Source organism: Chiroxiphia lanceolata, chromosome 3 (genome assembly GCF_009829145.1).
Source record: "Chiroxiphia lanceolata isolate bChiLan1 chromosome 3, bChiLan1.pri, whole genome shotgun sequence".
Lineage (NCBI taxonomy): Eukaryota > Metazoa > Chordata > Aves > Passeriformes > Pipridae > Chiroxiphia > Chiroxiphia lanceolata.
Window position 1 is genome coordinate 80,966,965 of NC_045639.1, and position 21,098 is coordinate 80,988,062.

A 21,098-nucleotide genomic window follows, 5' to 3' on the forward strand; every position below is an offset into this window, starting at 1 on the left:
CCTAGGTGGATTTTTTTGAGGCATGGTTGTTGAATGAGGTAACAAGCACCTTAGACCAGTCAACTCTTAAGTGTATACTGAAATAATTCAAATCTGGATTTTCCTTGTTGTGGCCATTTAACCCAGGTTAGTTATGGATTTTGAAGGGAAAGGGTTTCCCTTTGTATGGTGTGGTATAGGTAGCCCTGGGTCTGATTGAAGCTTTTGTCAAACGTTCTCAGTGTCTACTGCAGTGTCGATAATAATTTGCTTGCTGTGCAGAGTAAACACTGCCCTATCACTATGTTCTGTAGGAGACTCTTGACTTACAGAAATTACTGTTGAAATGTGAGGCACAAAAGGCAGGGGTTTTCCATTGATAAGCAGAAGTTCCTCCTTTCCTGCTTGTAAATAGGAGGTTGACCTTACTTTTAGGCAGTTCTAATCAATTGTACTGGCTTGTCTGGGCTGGCCAGGCCTGATCATAACTGTTCACCTCAAATATTACAGGGGAATGTGCAGGAATATGTAATATTCTCCTTGTACAATTGAATAAAACCCCAGCTTTTCTCTCAGCTCTGGAGGCCTTTGGAATTGCACTGTCTCTTTCCTTGTCTGTTAAGAAGCACTTTTATGCTGTATGGAGGAGGGACGAATTCCATTAGGAAAGAAACTTATTCAAAAGTCTTAGATTTTGAACATTTACAAGTGTATGTTTTTACATCTCTGAGATGTCTTTTGCTTAAAATAAAGAGCATGCAAAGTGTAAATCCATTTCTAGATGAGTTCCTGTGAAAACTGCTGCAGTGGATAAAGAAAAATCCCTTGAAGCTGTACAGGCTGGGGACTGACTGGCTGTGGAGAGAAGCTCTGCTTGCTGCAGAGGACCTGGTGCCCATGGTAGGCTGTAAGCTGAATATGAGCTGTCAGTGGCAGCTGACGATGCCAACAGCATCCTGGGCTGTATTAACAGGAGCAGAGACAGTCAGTCAAGGAAAGTGATTATCTGGCTTTACTTGATGCTCTTTGGATGATATCTAGGATACTGATCCAGTTTTGGGCTACAAGAGAGCAGAGTAGGTTCAATCAAGGCGCCACCAAGATGATTGGGGCTGGAGGAGGTGACTGTCTTCCTCCCTGGAGGTTTTCAGCACTAGGATTGATAAAGCCCTGAGCACCCTAATCAGAGCCTGCTTGGAGTAGGGCTAAGAAATCCCAAGGTCCATTTGTGCCTGACTTGATCTATAATTCTCCTTTCTTTTTCTTAGCCATCAAAGAAAATTTAAATGCAGGACCGTAATACAATCCTTGATTAAATCATACATGTTTTTTGGCTTATGATCACATGGTATCATTGTTGGCAGCAATGGTCATCCTAACTCTGTAACTCAAATTATCTTTTGGTTCTGCCATCACCTGAGGTGTGACATTTTTTCTGCATGTGTAGGAGGGTTTCTCTTTGCTTTTAGTCCTTGTGGACACAATTGCACGGTGTTAAGGTACAGAAGTACTAGAAGCAGAGCATAGTTAACTTGTTGCTTTTGTTGGTGGTCAAATCTTCACACAGGTCTAGGCTTCATATACTGTGACGTGGAAATCACACTGTGTGTATAGCAGTGGAAGAATTATAATAGGAATGAGTTGACAATAAATATGTTAACAGTGTCATTTATGGCATTTAGTTCTGCATGCTGTTGTGTGCTTTGCCCAGAAGAATGAACATACTGTCAGTTCATCTAGAGAATTCATGAATTGTTTCTTGATGATTTGTTCTTTGCTCAGAATGGGGACATAGAAGCAAATTATTATGTTTGCTCGTTGTCTGTAATAAATTTTGAGGAAAAAAATAGAACAATTTTGGTTTTATTTTTAAACTGTTCTTTAGGTGGATATTCCAACTGTTGTAACAAAGAAGATGCTCAAGGCAGCAATGAAACACATTGAAGTGATAGCCAAGGCCAGGCAAAAAGGTAGTGTAAAGACCTAATACACTGTCAGTTTCAAAGGGCAAGTTTGAATGTTTCTCTATGCATGTTTGAGATTGATTATATTGGTACATCTTTGCATCCTTATGCCTTCTTTTAAAATAAAATAGTGATCCTCTTGCATTTTTCTTCCGATGATTGCAAAGACTGATAGGGAAAAAGTTGCAGTACATATTTGTACTCTCTGTCTTGAGTTTTATTTCCCCACATTGAAAATACTAAATTTCTGTCTCTTTGTGGTAAACAGGAATGTGTTTTTGTCTATTTAGAGCATTCAAGATCATTTACCACTGCTTCTTGAAGTTTTCCCTTTATATTCCAGATGAGCAGTTATAGATGAAAGGATTTGTATGTCTGTGCACTGTACTGTAACTCTAACTCATAGATAGAATGATTTCACATCTGCATTAGTGGAGTTGATCAGTATCTCAAAAAGTTAGGTTCGTGTTTGTAAGCCATGGAGAGACTTTGACCAGTAGTATATTTAATTATTATCCAAGTAAAAGTATCTTTACAAGTCTAATGTAAAAATTGTATTAAAACTGCACATTGAAGGAATATGTGAAAACACTTGCTGTTGTTATCTTCATTTTTTTCACTGGCTGTGTTCCACAGTGCTGTATCTACTAAATGTGGTTTCATTCAACTTTTAAGCATAGATGTTTACTTTAACTGGAGTCATGAACTCTTCTTCCTTCCCTCAAAACTTCTGCTTGATATCCATAAATGTATGCTATTGGTCCTGTGAGTAGTGGGTAATGAATACCATGAATAATGAGACATAGCATAGTTATGTTGGATATCTTTCATGGCACAACAGTGACGAGATACTACTAGATAATCTGGCAGTGCTGTTTACGCCAAATTTCATATTTCCTTTGATTTCTACCAAGGAGTGGGAAACATTTTTCTTTAGCAGCAAAGAACTGTATTTTAAATGTACAGCATTGAAAACATAGCCATTTTTTTCATTGTTTTAAAGGAAAAGACTTGTTTCCTAAGGGCTGATGTGTGAAATAGCAGCTGAAAATGAGTTCTTTGATTATTATAGATGAGTAAGCATTCTGGATACCATGCAAACTGCAATTGTTTGGTGAAGGAATTCTTATTTTAGTGTGAGGATTTATTTTTACATACCCAGGCTTCAAAGTCTAAGCCAAGGTTCTTTCGAAAAGTTTCAAGATTTTATCCCTTTGGCAGTTATATATGTACTATTTACTTTTTAGCTCAAATGGAAAGCAATTACCTTCTGTTTCACAGTAAGAAAAAGCTGAAACTACTTGTAATACTGTTTTTTACTTTCAGTAAAAAATGCAGAGTTTTTGCAGCAGGCTGCTTTAGAAGAATATGGTCCAGAACTCCATGTTGCTTTGAGAAGCCGAAGAGATGAACTTCACTACTTAAGAAAACTTACTGAACTTCTTTTTCCTTATATTTTGCCCCCAAAGTCAACAGAGTGCAGGTATAGAATTTATTTGGAATTGTATTTTTTAAAGTATCTCCATATTATGTAGTACAGTAATTTTGGGAAGTGAAAGAATGAACTCCAAAGTGATTCTCCTCATCCCTCCTTCTTATCCCTTTGTTTATGATTTTTTTGATTTGTCTTTAAAATAGTATGCTTACGATATTATTAAATCCTAAAATATTTCACAGTAGTATATAACAGCATTGGAAACTTCACTTAGAAAATTATGTAATCTAATACTGGTTTGGATTTTTATTTTCTTTTCTTTCCAGATCCCTGGCTCTTCTGATAAGAGAGATTCTTCCTGGTTCTGTTTTCCTCCCCTCAATGGATTTCTTAGCTGATCCTGTAAGACTTTGGAGCGCAAAAATAATGTTAATTTATTCAGTATTACTGTTTTCCTACTAAGTATGTTGTGGGTAAAGCAAATGATGCAGAATGCTTTACTTGCTGTGCATTTTGACTGCGTAAAAGATAAAGGAGTCTTGTGGCCAGTGGTTTTGTTTGTTCATGTAACTGGTTTGAGTATTTAACTCACTGAACTGACTAAAATAACAGTATTGGTGTGATCTCTTAAGAATGTATTTTTAATGAAGAACTACAACTGTTAAATGGGAGAATGCTGTGCTAGTGTAAACATCTTCAAATTGCTGTTGCTATATTTAAACAAGGGCTTGAGTACTTGAACTGTAGTTATGTAGATCTTTATAGCAGTCTAAGTGAAACAACCTTTTTTGCAGCTATATTGAAATCAATACTTTTGTCCTTAATTCTGCCAATAAAAGGGCATTTATTTCTAAAGATGGAACACTCCCATCTTTGATTTTGTTTATGCATGTATTTTAGTAGGCCAAATTGCAATACTTATGCAGGCATCACCTAGCTGCAAACAGAAAGTACTGTAGCTGCGGAAGTATTAGTTCGTTAGATCTGTGCTTACAGTAAAAGTACTTTGTAGAGCTTTCTTCCGCTGGTAAAGAATGTTTCTGTGCAGGTCTCTTCAGAAATTCCCTGACTTGTAAAATCTTGAAGAGACCACTGAAGGTCGATTCTCAAACATGTGTTTCCAGACTTCGCTTTTTAAAAAGTATTAAATACAGTCATAGGCTTAAACTGGGGTATAACATAGTATTGAAATGATTTTCATCTATTTTGTTGAGTTTCTTTAATATTAATTGTATATTGTGTTTTCCTGCAGGACACTGTCAACCATTTGCTGCTGATCTTCATTGATGATAGTCCAGTAAGTACTGACAAAGTTAAAGGAGTAGTGATTTGTTCACCTGTTAAGGAAGCTTTCTTAACAATTGTAATTTTTTTTCTGCAGCCTGAGATAGCAACTGAGCCTACTTCTTCACTGGTTCCATTCCTTCAGAAATTTGCGGAGCCAAGAAATAAAAAACCATCTGTAAGCAAGGGAAACATTTATTTCCTTTCCTGTTTTGAATAAGTGTTTTGCTTTACCTGCTGTTTTTGTTCTACAACTCTTTGTATTATTTATGTACTCTCTGAAAGTTTGAAAATTGGCTGACTGCATTTTTAACTTACTCAGGTACTGAAACTGGAGCTAAAGGAGATCAGAGATCAACAAGACCTTTTATTTCGGTTTATGAACTTTCTGAAACAGGAAGGGGCAGTACATGTGCTGCAGTTCTGCCTGACTGTAGGTAAGATTGCATACGTGTGCTCAAGTTGTTTGATTATCGTTAAGCATTTGCAGGTTGAAGTGAATATTTAGTCCAGAACTCGGCAGCATTATTTAGCAAAAGATTACCTTTCAGAATCTGTGTTCACTTACTTTAATGTGTCCCAGTTCTTCAATGCTAATCTTGGCAACATTGGTGTTGATGTGGACTGTAGGGCTTAAGTGTATTTCTGTTTATTGATAAAAGTTACACACTTTAAAATAGAATATTCTTGTAAGAAAAAAAATTCTGGCCACTGATACAAAGTACAACTGCCTTTTTTTTGATATGTGGTTACTAAAGTATCTCTAAAATGAGATGTTCAGCATTAAAAGCTTCTCATGTTCATTTAACTGTAAAATTCTGATTTCTGTAAAGAACAGAAACATAACATTAAAGGTGTTGAAATGTTTTATTCAGTAACCTGTACCTTGGTTATGAGGCATATGTTTGGTTTTAGCATTGCACAGGTGTTGTTTGAAAAGCCTTCTACTTTCCAATGATAAGATTTTCTGTGAAGCTTCTACAAATTTGAGTGGATTATTTCAAGTTTTTTGGACAATAAATAATTACTGGCTTACCAAAATAATGTTGCTTTTTGGTTTTGGTAAATAGGTATTTTCATGTTTCATAGGACATAATGGATTTGCCTTTTTATCCCAAGCACATACATATAGTGGGAAATTGAAATTAATTTAGACACAATGTCATAAAATACTGCAGCAATCATTAATCATTGCAGAAGAGAAATACAAATAATCTCTGTGCTTCTTATGTGCCCATAATCCTTTAGCAGTGAGTTTACTCTGTTGCCCATGATCAGTCTTTTTCTGGGCAAACCTCAGCATTTTCTTCCTTGTAAACTTCTCTTGCATTCTCATAGGTGGCAAATCTGTGTCTTAGCTTATAAAACAAAAGAATGAGGTTTAGGGGCCTCCAGCTATGCTGTCCCAAATTGTCTATGGGAGATGGTTTTTCACTTGATAGATATATTTTGGGTGAGAAGCACTTACTGAGGAACATAATAAAAAAAAAATCAAGTAGAATTGCACAGTAATAAATATATGGAAATTATTACAATGGATTAGGTCTTAGGAATGAAAGAGCAGAATAGACAGATGGGCAGATAATTAGTATAAAGGGCTGTTGGACCTCTGTATGTGTGTGCATTTAGCATGAACTGGAAATTATGCTAAGAGAGAACTACAATTTTCAATTTGGTAATTTAGGAAGAAAAAAATCATTATTCTGATTCATTTTTATGCCAGAATGACTTAATGGATTTATGCTTGCTGTGATAAGGAATAATTTGGTTTAATTGCAATGTATTTTTAGTAATTTTATTAACAAATCTGAATTATAGTTAATAAGAAGGCAGCTACCTTATTACCTAAAATTTTGAGCTGCCTTGTGCTTCTATTAACTTTGAAGTTTTACAAATTGCTCTGTCTGCTGGAAGATGAGTTGATATTTTAGGGTTTTTCAAGGTGATATTTGTTCACCAAATTGATCAAGAAATGCTTTTTCTTTCCTTTACTTCCCAGAGGAATTCAATGACCGAATTTTGCGACCAGAACTGTCAGATACTGAAAAGATGTCTCTTCACGAGGAAGTACAGAAAATTTACAAAACTTACTGTTTGGATGAAAGCATTGACAAAATTAGATTTGACCCTTTCATAGTGGAAGAAATTCAAAGAAGTAAGTTTGAATTTGAAAGGAATAATGTACACTGGAATTTAAACAGCATTCTGTAGTAAAGTGAAGAAAAATTTAGCTAACTATTGTCAGTTTTAAAAATTACAATCCCCTTGCTATATTGTGCTTAATCCTTGTTTTGCCAGTTTATTTCTGTTTTTTATTTGTAAAACTTACAGTACCTTGCAAAGTAATCACAAGCTCAGACCAGGAAAAAAACTTATGAACTTTTTATGTCTGTATATATATCCCTCTCTATTCATACTTGTAATTTTTTTTATAGTTGCTGAAGGTCCATATATGGATGTTGTGAAACTTCAAACTATGCGGTGTCTTTTTGAAGCTTATGAGCATGTACTTTCTCTGCTTGAGAATGTTTTTACTCCAATGTTCTGTCACAGTGATGAGGTAAGTGTGAAAGATTTGAAGAGTAGTCTTAAAAGCAAGATTGTGTTTTTTTAGGATAACGCTGTTTACAACAGTCATGCGTATGTAGAACTCAAAAATATGGCTTCATTTTCCACTTCAGTTAGCATTCCAGAGCTGGGCCAATCTCAGTAGGAAAACTGAATTTATTCTAGTTCAGTGCAACATCACAGAACAATTTGTGTGATTATGGTCAGCTTGTCTATTACTTCTGTTCTTGTTTTCTAAATTTTGCCGTGTTGTTGCATAGTAGGCTTTACTTCAATTAATCCAGTGTTTTCTTTGATACCTTATTTGTCTACTGTAGTACTTCAGACACCTTTTAAGAGGAGCAGAGTCACCAACACGCAATTCAAAGTTTAACAGGTAGGTATGGTAGAGTTTTTAAGTGTTTTTTCTTTGGTTGTTACTTAAAAGCATCAGAATATTGAACCATAGGAATTTTGCTACTGCCTGATATTAATTTGACTAAATTTTTAGCGCAGCTTTTTTGTTTTTAAATGAACAAATTACATATTAAAGGAGCAAGCAATATTATACAAGATATCTCTTCACTTTGAAGTGTTTTATATAAAGAATTTAAAATGTGATTTAGACCTCAGCATTTGAGAGGAGGGAAGGGGAAAATAATTGTACAGTGAGAATAAGATAATGTAGAAATATAGTTGTGGTTTAATTGACTGAGTATATGTAATAGCTTTTTAGTGGTGCAAAGCTGGGTCTTCTGGGATTTCAGATGTTAAAGGGACAGGCACATATAACCAACCTGTATGAAAATCTCTTCATTTTCTGAGAAGGAGGATTTGCTGTGTCTCCCAGGTGAAATGTGCTTTCTATCCCCCAACTCCATTGCAGAAATGTAGTGTCAGAAAGCTTGTTTCTGAACTTGGGCTATGTACTTACAGACCTCCTTCAGGCTCCTTAGGGCCTGTGGAGAAGAGCATCTCCTGTGGTGTGGATGGATGATCTCCCACTATGGGGCTGGGTTGATAAACCTTGAGGTCTCATGATTTCTTGTCTTTCATTTTATATTGAATGTCATAGACTAACCCAACTGAATTGCTCTTATGGCCTAGCCAAAAGAAGGAAAACTTCAATCTTTAATTTGGATGGGCTTTCTTTCTTGGTATGAAGTAAGATCTGTGGTATAATGGAAAATGCTAGTGTTTATAATCTTAGATGGTAAACTCCTCTAGAGGAGTAACAGCAATTTATTTTACCTTTTGTGCTTTCAATAGAGATACACCTAGCAGCAGCTCCCTTGTTTTGCAGCCTACCATGAGATGTATTACTGGGACATATCTTTCTTCCCTGCTCCTGTTCTTCAAAAACTACATGGTTGTTCTCTTTAATATATCTCCATTGGTGACATCCTTCGTGTAGTCTTTGTAGTTCTTGTAGATCCAGGACTGGAGCTTTAGTGCAGTACTTTCTCCCATTGGTGCTGGGAAGCTTCTGTTTCTTAGCAAAGAGGCGTGGAACACAGCTAGACTAAACTGCATTTCTTTCCTACAGGGTACTCCACTAGGGATGGTGACCTTAAAACACACTTAACCTTCTGTTGAAAATGGCTACAGGGTTTCATCTAGACATTTAAAGCTGCTTTCTGGTTTCTTTCCCAAAATTTTTCATGTCAGGGGTTGGAAGTATCCCGTCATACACTTCTTAAATCTAGTTAAAGTATGAAAACATTTAGGTTGCTTCCTTGGTGCTTTGCTTTTACAAATAGAAAGGATGAAATTATAGGCAGTCTCTACCTGGAGTTTTTGAAATACTTCTCTGGCTACAAAATAAGCGAATTTTATTTGGGGACTGTTACAGGATTAGTGAAAATGTGTCTGGTTTACATTTTGGAACAATCAGAATGCCCTCAGTATATATGCTGATTTATGATACTAGATTATATTCCTGAAGTGGTACTTCAGTGATTATTTCCATGAAACACAGAAACTATCTGCAAGTAGTTTGCCTGTTGCTTTGGAGTTTCCCTCTGCAGAATTTGGTACAGTCACTGCCAAGGAGGGGGAAATTCCATCATAACAAAATAACATTCCATACTCATGGAATTATTCCAGATGTTATTCCATAGACTTTGTCCTGCCTTCTCTTCCCTTTTCTGTTATTATTTCCACTTGAAAGAAATCACATGCAAAGAGATGAGTTTTTTTTCCCCATATCTTTGATGCTTTGGTATGGGTACTGTGTGTATATTGCACAGATACTGCTGGTTGAAAAATCAAATCGAGGAGTAGGTATGAAATCCCAGTGGAATGTGCATGTGAGTAATGTATTGAAACATTTCACTTGTTGTAAGACAAGAAAATTACAGAGTTTCTAGAAAATACTGGTGGGAAGGTAGGAAGAAGTGACTGTGTAATTTTTTGTTTGAGTCATTTCTTTGAACTGTACAAAATAATCATAGCTTTTTGCATACAGATAGGACAAATAGTGTGTGCTATGAAAACTCCTAAGGCAATAGATGGGAAATCTCAAGTGTTTCTGGAATCTAAAGAACTCACACTGAGGATATTCTGACAACTTGATAACTAGCTGTAGTTGTCAACAGTTTTAACTCCATAACGATGTTTTCTACCTGATGTTTAATGTGTGTGGCCAGTGATAACTGGTGCTCTAAGGTCCAGTTCTGTTGCCTTAATTTGGATAGAGTGAGAGAGACAAGTATTCCCTCTCCCCCTCTCACGGTTATGTATTTATAATATATTACTACATTACTTAAAGGTATTCTGTGTTGGAAGTCTAACGAAAAAAGAAAAGCTGTCATGTAATATAAGCACACAGATTCTGGATAGCTGTATATCTGTCTTGATTTTCTACATGCTGTGACCACAAATAGAAATAGATGCATGCTGATTTCTCACCATTGGGATAGCAATGAAATTAATGTTCTTGACTTTAAAGGGCCAAGTAGAAAAGATGCTAACAATTTCAGGGAGTGGTTAGGAGTAAAACCCCTGGATTTAAGTCTGTGAACAGTTCTGTGCAGTGTAATAGTCACCATAATTTCTAACTTGGTAGGTTATGTTTCCGGTTTTGCAGTTAACATGGCTAAAGACAGTGTAAGATATCTTACAATCAGACCCTTCTGCAAAACAAAATCTAAAATTTTAGTATTTTAATCCCTTATCAGTTTGTCCAGAATTCAGTAGGTCTGGAGAATTAAAATCCTATGTTTGGTGACAGTGTTAATGTAGAATGTTACCAGATTATGTAGAATGTCAAAAATACATGACAATTCATAAAATCTGTGGAATAAAAATTGAAAAAAGATATTTTAATTTTTAATAGTGGCTTTTACTATATCTAATACAAAGGGGGGTATGAGGTGTGTATTATTACATAAAATAAATCCACGGCCTTTTCATTGTATTGCCCAAATTAACTAAGATTCCTACGTGACTTCTGAACATAGGTTATAGAAAAAGTTAGCTGCCTGTTTGGCATTACAGAGAGCTGAAAGAATGAAAGTTGTTATTTGTAAATTGTCATTTGTTTCTGTGAATGTCAGTGAAGACCTGAAAGTTTTAGTAACTGAGGTTTTAAATTCAAAGGCCAAGATTGTGGTGATGAAATGTGCAGGTACTGTTCACATTTCACTTTCTTAGGATTTTAGGTCAGAAACTCCTAATTGTATCACCTATTTTGTTAATCCATGGTGATGGTCAAAGCTGGTTCAGTTTTGTTGGGATAGGTATCTCAAATGTGGTTGGTGGTTGTTTTTTTTTTTTTTTGGTGGGCTTGTTTTTTGATTTTAACATTATTTTCTGCTGGGCTCTGGAGGTAATTTATGTGCCTGTTGTTGCAGAAGTAGCCTGAGTTTGGATGACTTACGGTAAGTCTGTCTAACACTCAATGTGTGTTAGTTACGCTGCATCTCTTGTGACTTCATCACACAACCTTTATAACAGTAGTTAACTTTTATATGTAAAAAACACGTGAATGTCTTCTTTAGTCTAAAGTGCATTTCTCCTCACAAAAAACTTTACTCCCCATGTCCTCTTCACAAGTGTTTAGAAATTGCTTAATTACTAATTTCACAAGTTTACAATACATTAACATTGTTTGCTGTTAACAGTTCGTCCGTTGTCATTTGTTGTGAAATATATTTAAAGCTTTTTTTTTTGGCCTATGACTGCTAACTACCCCAAAATTTCCTTTACTCCATGTCATATTTCCAGATCCTGTTTGAGATTTTATCTACTTAAGTGCTTGTTTTATCTTGCACAGCTGTATTCGGGGTGGTCATTGTCTAACATTGCATGCATATATAACCATTTTATTATTATTATCAAGCACTCAAAACCAACAGTTCCCCAAATTAGTTCTCTCTGAAGCTTCTCTTGTAACTGTTACAGGTTTGATGACAATATATGCAATTTTTTATAATTAGCTGTAGGTAAACTGTGACCACTTAATAATGCCTTAATAGCTGTTCAGTGGTTTGTTTTCTCATTATTTGTGCCTCTTCAAATACATGCTATCTAAACTTTCCTTGGAATTTATCAGAGCATCAGTATGGCCTAAATTTCCCTCAAGACTAGTATGAGTATCTTTCAACTTAATTTTTCAGGTTAAGAATCAAGGTAATTAGATGCTTTTATATTTTATGTTCCAGTTCAGTGTGTTGAGTTATAACTTGCTAGATTGTTGAGCAATAAGGAGTAGTTGAGATGTAAATGCAGCTCATTGATTTTTCAAGTGTGGCAATATGTGCTCAGCATTTCTCCTCATTGGGTGTAGGGGTTTTAGTCAGCCAGAAAGAAATGGTACTCTGATTTCACATGCATATTAATATCTAACCCATCTGGTATATACAACTGGTCTGGTACTTTTTGACCCAAAGAGGCTCCCAACAGCATTCTTCATCTGTGTAGCCCTGGCTCATCACTTGCCAAGATCTGTTCGGTGCGCTGAATGAGGGAGGTATCCTGTGGGAAAACAGTTTGGCAACCATCCATGATTAAAGAATGCCATAGTGCTTAGTGGCAGTACTGCAATCTTTGGTCTGCATTTCCCAGTTATAGAGTGAACAATAATTTTAATTTTTTTAATGTTGGGTTTGTGTGACTCCTGAAATGTTTACAAAAAAAAGTATTCCAATATTTTGTTGTCATATTCCAACATTCATCAGGAATGTTGGAACGTTTAGGCTCTCCACAGAGGGCCCTGTCAAGAAAGCAAACTATAGAATGACCATCTAATAATGCTATTACGTGGAATAGCACCAGAGGGAGTGGGATACTCTTTCCAGCGAGTTTTGTATATATATATATTTGTTGACAGTAGCAGAGTTGACAGGTCTTAAAAATTCTAATCTCTATTCTAAACTAACTACCTGCTGTCCTCTTTGGTCCCTCATGTCTTGAGCCTGCCCCATCCTAGTCCCATCTCTTTTCTCCTACCTAGCATCAAGTTCTTTCTCCTATTCTGCTTAGCCAGTGAATATATTAGATTTTTATCCTAATGCCTGTTTTTGGTATATATTTTTTTTTCTTACTCCGTTTCTTCAAAATGTCAGTCATCCTGCTGTCTGTCCATATCCAACATCCACAGATTTTTTGCCATGTTCATCTAATGTGGTTTGTGCTCTGTGTGCTTGCTCAAGGACTTTTACCAAACCACTCGTATGTTCTCTCCGTATATGGAGAATTTCTGTGTACCCTCTTACTCACCAGTGTTTGTTCTGAGTTTATTTCTTCCTGTGAAGGGAATCCCATCCTAGTTTGTCACTTTATACTTGTCCAGTTCAGTGATTGCTCTTTATTCACTTGGTGTAATCTTTGGGCTCAGCACTGGGGCTGAAGTGTTGGTTTCGTAGCTGTCAGGGTGAGTCCTGGCCCCATACAGCTCAGTACAGGCACAGGTGTATGCTGCCTTCAGCTGGAGCATGATCAGTGTGGGAAAACTGCTTTGAGCCTGGAGTACTCCTATCAAATCACAGAGCTTGTGCAAATTAATGTTTTTGCTGAAGCTCTTGAGAATTGCACAGGTTTTCACAGCAATGATGAAAATTTCCTTTAAGAGTCAACACAGAGGTCTGAATTGTTAACCTTCCAGAAAAACTAGTTTTGTCTGATTGAGATTTGTATTTTCTAACCCAGTGTTGAAGCACTTGAACAAGAGTCAAGTAGCAACATGAAACGGTTCAGTTCAACATGGTAATGTGTAGTACAGGGTGTTTAAAAATTGAGTAAAATTGTTCAGGCATGGATTTAGACTACAAGCAGCCAAGCAACCTTATCTTTGCATAGCAGAGATAAGTAAGATAGATGGTTCCAGTCTGCTTTGGAGCTCGTGATAATATGAGATACAAAAAGCAAAAGATTTGGAAATTACGCAATTTTAGTCAAGTACACAGTCTGTGTAAAATTATAAACAGGAAGATCATTAGTAACACACACGTATGTTTGGAGTCAGCAGTTGATCTTGTCTGCATGGTTTTATAGGCAGTGAAGATTTTTTTAATCCGCTGATCACTACTGTTCTGTTTGTACTGCTGTTCAGTAGTCAGTAATTTTTTGTTTTAAAGGAAAAAGAAACAGGATTTTTTTTTGTCCTCCAAAGTACCAATTGTGTTTTTAATATCAGTCTATACATTTCTTTTGAATCTTTGATTCTGCAGTTCACTGCATCAGTTTTTAACTTGCCTGTCAGCTGCATATATCGAATCACCCTAAGTAACCGCAAGCTGATTCCGTATTCAACAGAAACTTTTTTCTTTCCAGAATTACTGGTATTTCTACGCAAGAAGTAATCTTTAGTGTCAGGACTTGTGTAAGGCATAAGAATGCTACAAAATTTGTTCTCTCCGTAAGGAGTGTACTTCCTACCCAAGTACCTTTCTTTTTCTGTACTTTGTTTGTTGCTTTTTGGATGCTTTGTCCTAAGTGACGAGACCTTACAAAGTCTTCATCTTTCAGTCAGACTGTCTCTTCAAGCCAAGATTCTTCAGTTGCATCTGTTTTTTCTCTCATGCTCAGTCTTGCTCCTTGAACATTCCTTTTGTCTGTCCTTACTGCTTAAAAATTGAGATCTATCTTGAATGATACCTGTTTGTAAAAGTCCATTAAGACAATTCATCTAACTGCAGCATTTAAAGTACTTGGCAGGAGTGGATAAATATTTAAATATGAGTACATGAAAAGTTATTGACCTTCTCGATGTGCATGCCTGTAGCAATACCACAGTTTCTGCTGTCAAAACAAAGTTGTTTTACCTAGCTAATTGTTTATTCTATGTCCTGAATTACTAGGATACTATTCCAAGAGTTTTCTCGTGGTTAAACATATGGAAATCTCGTCTCTCTTAAAAGTGTAATCAAGAAATTTTGCTGATTGATCAGAGAACAGAATTATAAATAAATAAATTTTAACCTAAGTGGAACTGTAAATATATTGTCTACTTGTTTATAGAGTTGTTTGTCTTATCTGCAAATGGTGTGCATTGGCCTACTGAGCAGCTGTGTAATAATATGCCTTGTGTTGTGAACTGTGGCTTATATGATTCTAGGACCACACAGAAGAGAGGAGAATCATTTGGAATCAGCAAAATAGGGAACAAAATAAAAGGTGTATTCAAGAGTTCTGCCATGGAAGGAGCTATGTTGCCGAACTATAACTTAAACGAAGGAGAAGATGACTTTGTGAGTAAAAGCATCTTTGTTGATTTGGGGTGGTTTGGTTTCTTTCCTTTTTTATTTGAAAATGTTAAGTTTCTGCCATCCTCGCTACAAAGTTCTTGTGTACTGGCTTCTTATTCAGTTGCTTTGTATTCCCCATATTCATTCAAAGGCAAGGCCACATTCCCAGTTAGTGTACCTCTGAGCTTATTGCCTTAGTACATAGAATTATTAAAAGTAGCAGTCAGACATTTTTGTAGGCAATGAATTTTTCTCTAAAAACTTACTGTGCCTTATTACCTACATTTATAAAATGGCATGTGTAGGATTGCATTACATGGCTCTTCTGAAGTTTGCTACAAGACCTTAAAACCATAAAGTAGTGGAGAAATTGCTGTCAAGTTAGTCTGTGCAGCTTTTTCTCTGAAGGACAGGAGCCAGCAGTCCTTTCTCATTTGTCTTGGGTGTCTCCCTCAATGCTTTTCTTCCATGTAAACAGCCATGAGTAGAGCCAATAGTAGAATTTATTGCATGGGACATTGTTATCTGAAGCACAATTGGGGGACAAATGGAAAATTTTAAAAGGCAAGAGGAAGGAATTGGTCAGAAGCTGTAGGTAGCCACGTATTTTTTACAGAGTGTCTGTCAGTTCAATCTTTTGAGCTGTTCCTAACAACCAAAACATTTAAGTGTTCATCACCTTGATAAACTGCTAGCTTATTTCCTATGCTTAACCTGAAGGTAAAAGTGTAGATGTGAGTTTGTTTTATTCACCTGGTTCAGAATTGTTTTCAGAAAAAGGTGAGAGCACTCAACAACTTAGAACTCTAGATAGATTTGGTTTTTTTTCTTCCAGCTGTCTCTCCTTCAGTACTTCTGTGTCCCGCTCCCTCTTTCTGAAGTATCATCTATGGAACTTGATAGCACTGTAAAAATTTTCTGATCTCACTAAAAGTTGCTAATTTCAAATTAATTTGCAGCGGATCTAAACCCAGAAATTAATCTACATGGGAACTCCATTAATAAAATGATTTTTTTTTTCTTTTATTACTTAGTGACACATACTTGAAACTTGATTTATGTTTCATTACCTTATAGAAGTTTTGGAGAGGTCACTTGTACCAGTTAAAATAGAAAATCTGTGTGTTTAAAACGGAAATATTTGTGTTTAAAATAGAGATCTTTGTGTTTGAATCTTTACAGATTGAAGAAGGTGTTATGGTGATGGAAGATGATTCCCCTGAGGAGGCTGTTACTACCCCAAATACACCCCGCAACCTTGCTGCATGGAAAATTAGCATCCCATATGTAGATTTTTTTGATGATCCCTCCCTGGAAAGAAAAGACAGAAAGGAGAGAATTCCTGTATTCTGCATTGATGTAGAGAGAAATGATAGAAGGGCAGGTATGCAATGTTGTGGAAAAACAGTGTCATTTAAAAGTGAACTCAAAATTATTATAGCATGCTCTCTTCTGATAGCTCTTGCAGTGTGCTTTGCATATGTGTTCTGATTTCAAAATAATGGCTTGAAAGTTCTGAGGAAGTGTGTTAGAGAAATAAATGATCACATTTCGTTTTTGCAAGTTGAGAACTGATTCCTCAGCATGAATCAGTTCTATTTAGACTCTCTGCCAGAGTTCGAGATGTTCTCTTTCCAAAAATATTTATCCTACAATTCACATTAGCAGGCACCTGACTTATTTTTCTTTCACCTACTCTGAACTTTGGAATAATGAGAAATAAATAACTTTTTATATAACCTTAAAATGTAGTTCTTAGAAAATTAAAATGTTTTGCTTATTAGGAACCGTCCTGGCTTACAGTTAGTTTATCAGTATCTAGACAGCAATATATCCATATGAAGTGAGGGCAAACAGCATCATCCAGAGGCTGTGTGGATTTGTGTTAGTGAGACCAATAATAAGCACAGTAAGCAGAAAGTATTTAAGAGTTATTTAGTGATATCTTCCAGGATTAAGAATGATCAACGTTCAAGCTGATGATACAGAGGACTGTATTCAACAAGTACTATTTCTGTAAATAATTTGGTTAAAAGTTTGAAAATAGATCTAACATAAATTTTGAAGTTATGGAGCACTTAGTTGTTTAGATTTTAGGAATCCCCTAAATGATGTGATAGTTGCCTTGCTAGTACCATATCTGTCTACCATATCTATCTATAGTCTAGTTATACATTTCAGTTTAACACTAAAAGTATCTTGAAGTTTGTTACTACAATATAGGGGACTAAAGTCACTGAGATTTTTCCTGTAATAATCCATCATACGTTTCCTTTTGCTAATTTGTCTCTCTCGTGGCATAAAACCTGGTTTTTAACTTTTTTTTCCCCAGTTGGACATGAACCTGAACACTGGTCTGTCTACAGGAGGTATCTAGAATTTTATGTGCTTGAGTCGAAGCTTACAGAATTTCATGGTATGTTCTCCATCATCTGAAAAGCCACTTTTCCCCTGCTGTGATTATCATTCCTTATGATTATCATGTGTTACAATGAAACCAGTGTTTACTGCATTACAAGAATAATTTATCTCTGTTAGGTACGTTTCCTGATGCTCAGCTTCCCTCAAAGCGAATCATTGGCCCCAAGAACTATGAGTTCTTAAAATCCAAGAGAGAGGAGTTTCAGGAATATCTGCAGGTATCAAAAAAACATTTGGACTAAAGAATATTCTGAAACTAATGATACAAAACTAGTAAAAGAATATCTGCTTCTTTTGTTTGTTTCCAAGAACTTGTTATAGAGTTTGTCCAAGGGTTCAGCTGGGCAAATAAAACATGTTAAAGTGACTGAAAACAGAAATCTATTGCAAATGACGATATCTATGGCAATATAATGCTCTTTGAATATATTTTTGCTATAGAGAAACTGATTTTTAGAGACTAAAGTACTTTTTTATTTCCTCCTGTCTCAAAGAAACTTCTGCAACATCCAGAACTGAGTAACAGCCAGCTTTTAGCTGATTTCCTGTCCCCTAATGGAGGAGAGACTCAGTTTCTTGATAAAATGTTGCCCGATGTGAATCTTGGTATGTAATATACTACTTGTTTATGCTGACAAATAGTAATACTGTGGATGCTGTGATTGAGTTCTGTGATTCTCTGAATGATAGTAGTAATGAATAGATCATTCTTGTGGATGTGGAAAATAAGAACTCTGCTCCTTCACAGCCCCTAAAATTACAGCTCAGCAAGGAAGATATGCTGATACTTCTTTCTTGAAGAAAAAAGACCTTTTTGAAATTATGAAGAAAGGCATTTGTGGTTGCTTTTGAATTTTTGTGTCAGAAAGCAAGATGATAAGATTTCTGTTAATAAATTTCATCATTCAAGAAGATTTACGGTATTGTCACAAGTCAAATCTACATGAGTCAGTCATTGTTTACAGATGAGATGGTATGAAGAATTTTAATATAAAACTATCTTTGGGGTTTAGTTGATTAAAATCTGTTTATTTTATTCTGAAAGCCTACAATATTTGATATTTCTAGTCTTAGTTAGTGTTAAGATCTTTTTTAACATGAACTAGTTAATAGATTTGAGGCAGTGGGGGGGGGGTGTGATATAGGCAGGTCAAATGGAAATTGAGAAGTTGCGAGATTTGTGATGTCTAATGTAAGAGTTCATAATAAATGAAAAAAGTAGACTGCAGTGTGACTTTACAGCTTGGCTGCAGTGTAGCTGTCTCAGAATAGTGGGCCTGAGCTGGTGAGGTCAACCTCATGTCTTGTACCACTTATTTGTTCTGGCACTGGTGTGGTACCAAAAGCCATGTCTGAACTGTCACTGCATTTCTGCATCTCCTGGTCCTGGTGTGAACCTTCTGGGGCTTAATGTGCTTTATGAGTTGTTGAATGAGATTTTACTTTTTGTCATTCAGTTGAAAGGTTTTGTTTTTGTTTCAGACCTCTCTTCTAGATTCAACCGTACATTGTTTAAAAAAAGCTTATAATTATGGTGTTTACTGTAATGCATTTCCTGCCTGACACTGTGCTTCACTTCCATAAACAGCACTATAACAAGGCTTGGCATTTCAATAGGGCTTTTTATGAGGATGAGAGTGTTTATTATTATCATCTGATCATTTTACATACTTTCCGATGTAAATTTCAGATTTAATGACATGTAGATAAAAAAGTATTACAGTAAATGTAATGCTTAAAATAAAACTAGTCCTGGACACTTTCATTTTTCAGTATTCCAAGTTACTGCGCCATATCCTGATAGCCTTATCAGGACAGAAGAGCTGATTTTTAGGGCCACAGCTGTAATCTGTCCAATTTCTAAAATTTTACTCAGAAGGGTTTTTGAGGCTGGATCTCCCCAGAATCCCTCCAGATTAGTTGATGTTTTCATGGAAAGAGGAGAATCTTGGTTATCTTGATTTCTTCTGTGATGAGTGTTTATGATTCTATGAAGAACCTAAGGACAGGGAATTTTACCTGTACCTGGTGTTGTAGTAGTATTGCTGTTATGCTGCTATTTTTATATATACCACATATATATAAAAAATATATGCATGTATATAAGTATATATATGCATATATAGATATTTATGTTTAAGCCTCTAAAAAAATTAAAAGGTAGATTTACAATACTTCATTGCGAGAACTTTTTTTAAGTACTCAGATAATAATCTGTATATTTTTAGTATTTTAAGTATCTTTTCTTGAAGAACACTAAGCAGTAAGTTACAAGATGGTTATGTGCAAGACTATTTTCTTAGCTTTTTGTGCCAGATAAAAAAAAATCAGATTTAAAAAAATTGTGTTTTTAAGTACTGACTAGACAGTAAGTACTTAAAATGTAGCAGAGGAAAAGGTCTCTTAAATCAGACAGTGATAACAAAGTTTTTGTTTATTTCTAATTATAGGTAAAATCATAAAATCTGTTCCAGGAAAACTCATGAAAGAGGTGAGTAATTCTTTCAGGTTGCCAACATAATAATAACTAAATAACTTCAGTAACTAATTTTACAAGATTACTAACTTACAGGCTATTCAACACTTGGTTTGAAAATGCTTTTCTTGTTTAGTTTTCGTTTTCCCATAATTATTCAAGTGACAGGTCACTCATATCTTTTTTTTTCAGAAAGGTCAGCATTTGGAGCCGTTCATCATGAATTTTATCAACTCCTGTGAATCTCCCAAGCCTAAACCAAGTAGGCCTGAACTTACCATTTTGAGTCCCACTTCTGAGAATAATAAGAAGGTATAGTAAGTCATGTTCCTTTCCCACTTCATAGGAGTGGGTAAGACTGACCATACCATGAAAATGGAAAGAATAAACAAAAAAACCTCTCATAAATATAAAAATTTACCTATTTTGTGTTGCCATTTCGTACAAGAGAGAGAATAGTAGCAGAGGGATCTTTTGTCATCTTCTGATGTATAAATACCTTTGAATGATTTTTGAGGGTTGTGGGCAAGTTTTGTTGTTGCTGTTGTTTTTTACATCTTGGTGTATTTGGAGATGAGGAAACAAAGTAGAGAGCCTGTGAAGTACAGGGAGGAGAAGAAGGGGGGAAAGCAAAGGTGTAAAACGGGGAATGTTTTAGTGTCTTCAGGAAGCTTCCTTTTCAAAGTGAAGAGCTTGAGTGTTTGATGAAAATGTGACTTATCAAAGTGCTACAAGCCAAATTGTCAAGGTACCTGTTTATCTGCCTTCAAAGTGTTCATCCTTGTCTGACATTCATAATAGGTTAACTGTATCACTTCGTGCATAGTTACTTTTTCTAACATTGGCACAGTGAGAGTTTAGCACTTACCAGTTTCAATCTTTTACTTGTCTGCAGGTAAAGATAGTTCCTTTCTTTGTTTTCCTGTATTTGTAGTTAGAGCCTGGTAAAGCATAATGTGAAGATTTCTGCTAGCTTCAGGGGCTTTAGAAAGATGTTAGTCTTCATATTTCTGTGTTGGACTGCATTAGAGTGATCATGTATTTGTGGAATTTAGAGAGGATTGTTGTTTCTGGTCTCAGATTTCAAACACCCAAACTCAGTGCTACAGAGCTGTTGTGGTTCAGGACAAAACATGGAATGTGCATACACTTTGCCATATGAGAGGTTCTAAAGGAAAGCTCGGTAGTATGTGCTTTCCTGCTATCTCATTTGCTTGGGAAGAGGAGTTGGATTACATATGAGACTGGACTACACAGGTCCCAGTCTCTTTTTCCAAGTAACAAGGGATAGGAAGAGAGGAAAT

At 35.8% G+C, this 21,098-nt stretch overlaps 1 protein-coding gene across 4 annotated transcripts in view; it reads left to right on the forward strand.

The window, feature by feature from the left end:
• Positions 1-21,098, forward strand: part of SNX14 (sorting nexin 14) — a 49,724-nt gene that overhangs the window by 15,405 nt on the left and 13,221 nt on the right. For 2 of the 4 annotated variants that reach the window (XM_032683624.1, XM_032683625.1), the window contains exons 7-23: positions 1,865-1,949; positions 3,270-3,426; positions 3,705-3,780; positions 4,631-4,675; positions 4,760-4,840; positions 4,985-5,099; positions 6,662-6,817; positions 7,098-7,222; positions 7,548-7,606; positions 11,064-11,090; positions 14,768-14,900; positions 16,080-16,281; positions 17,230-17,313; positions 17,436-17,536; positions 17,813-17,924; positions 19,769-19,809; positions 19,987-20,106. In XM_032683624.1, coding sequence (XP_032539515.1) covers positions 1,865-1,949; positions 3,270-3,426; positions 3,705-3,780; positions 4,631-4,675; positions 4,760-4,840; positions 4,985-5,099; positions 6,662-6,817; positions 7,098-7,222; positions 7,548-7,606; positions 11,064-11,090; positions 14,768-14,900; positions 16,080-16,281; positions 17,230-17,313; positions 17,436-17,536; positions 17,813-17,924; positions 19,769-19,809; positions 19,987-20,106 — 1,719 coding nt within the window. The remainder of the gene's footprint in view (positions 1-1,864; positions 1,950-3,269; positions 3,427-3,704; positions 3,781-4,630; positions 4,676-4,759; positions 4,841-4,984; positions 5,100-6,661; positions 6,818-7,097; positions 7,223-7,547; positions 7,607-11,063; positions 11,091-14,767; positions 14,901-16,079; positions 16,282-17,229; positions 17,314-17,435; positions 17,537-17,812; positions 17,925-19,768; positions 19,810-19,986; positions 20,107-21,098) is intronic. The other 2 variants (XM_032683626.1, XM_032683627.1) reach the window with 1 other exon arrangement.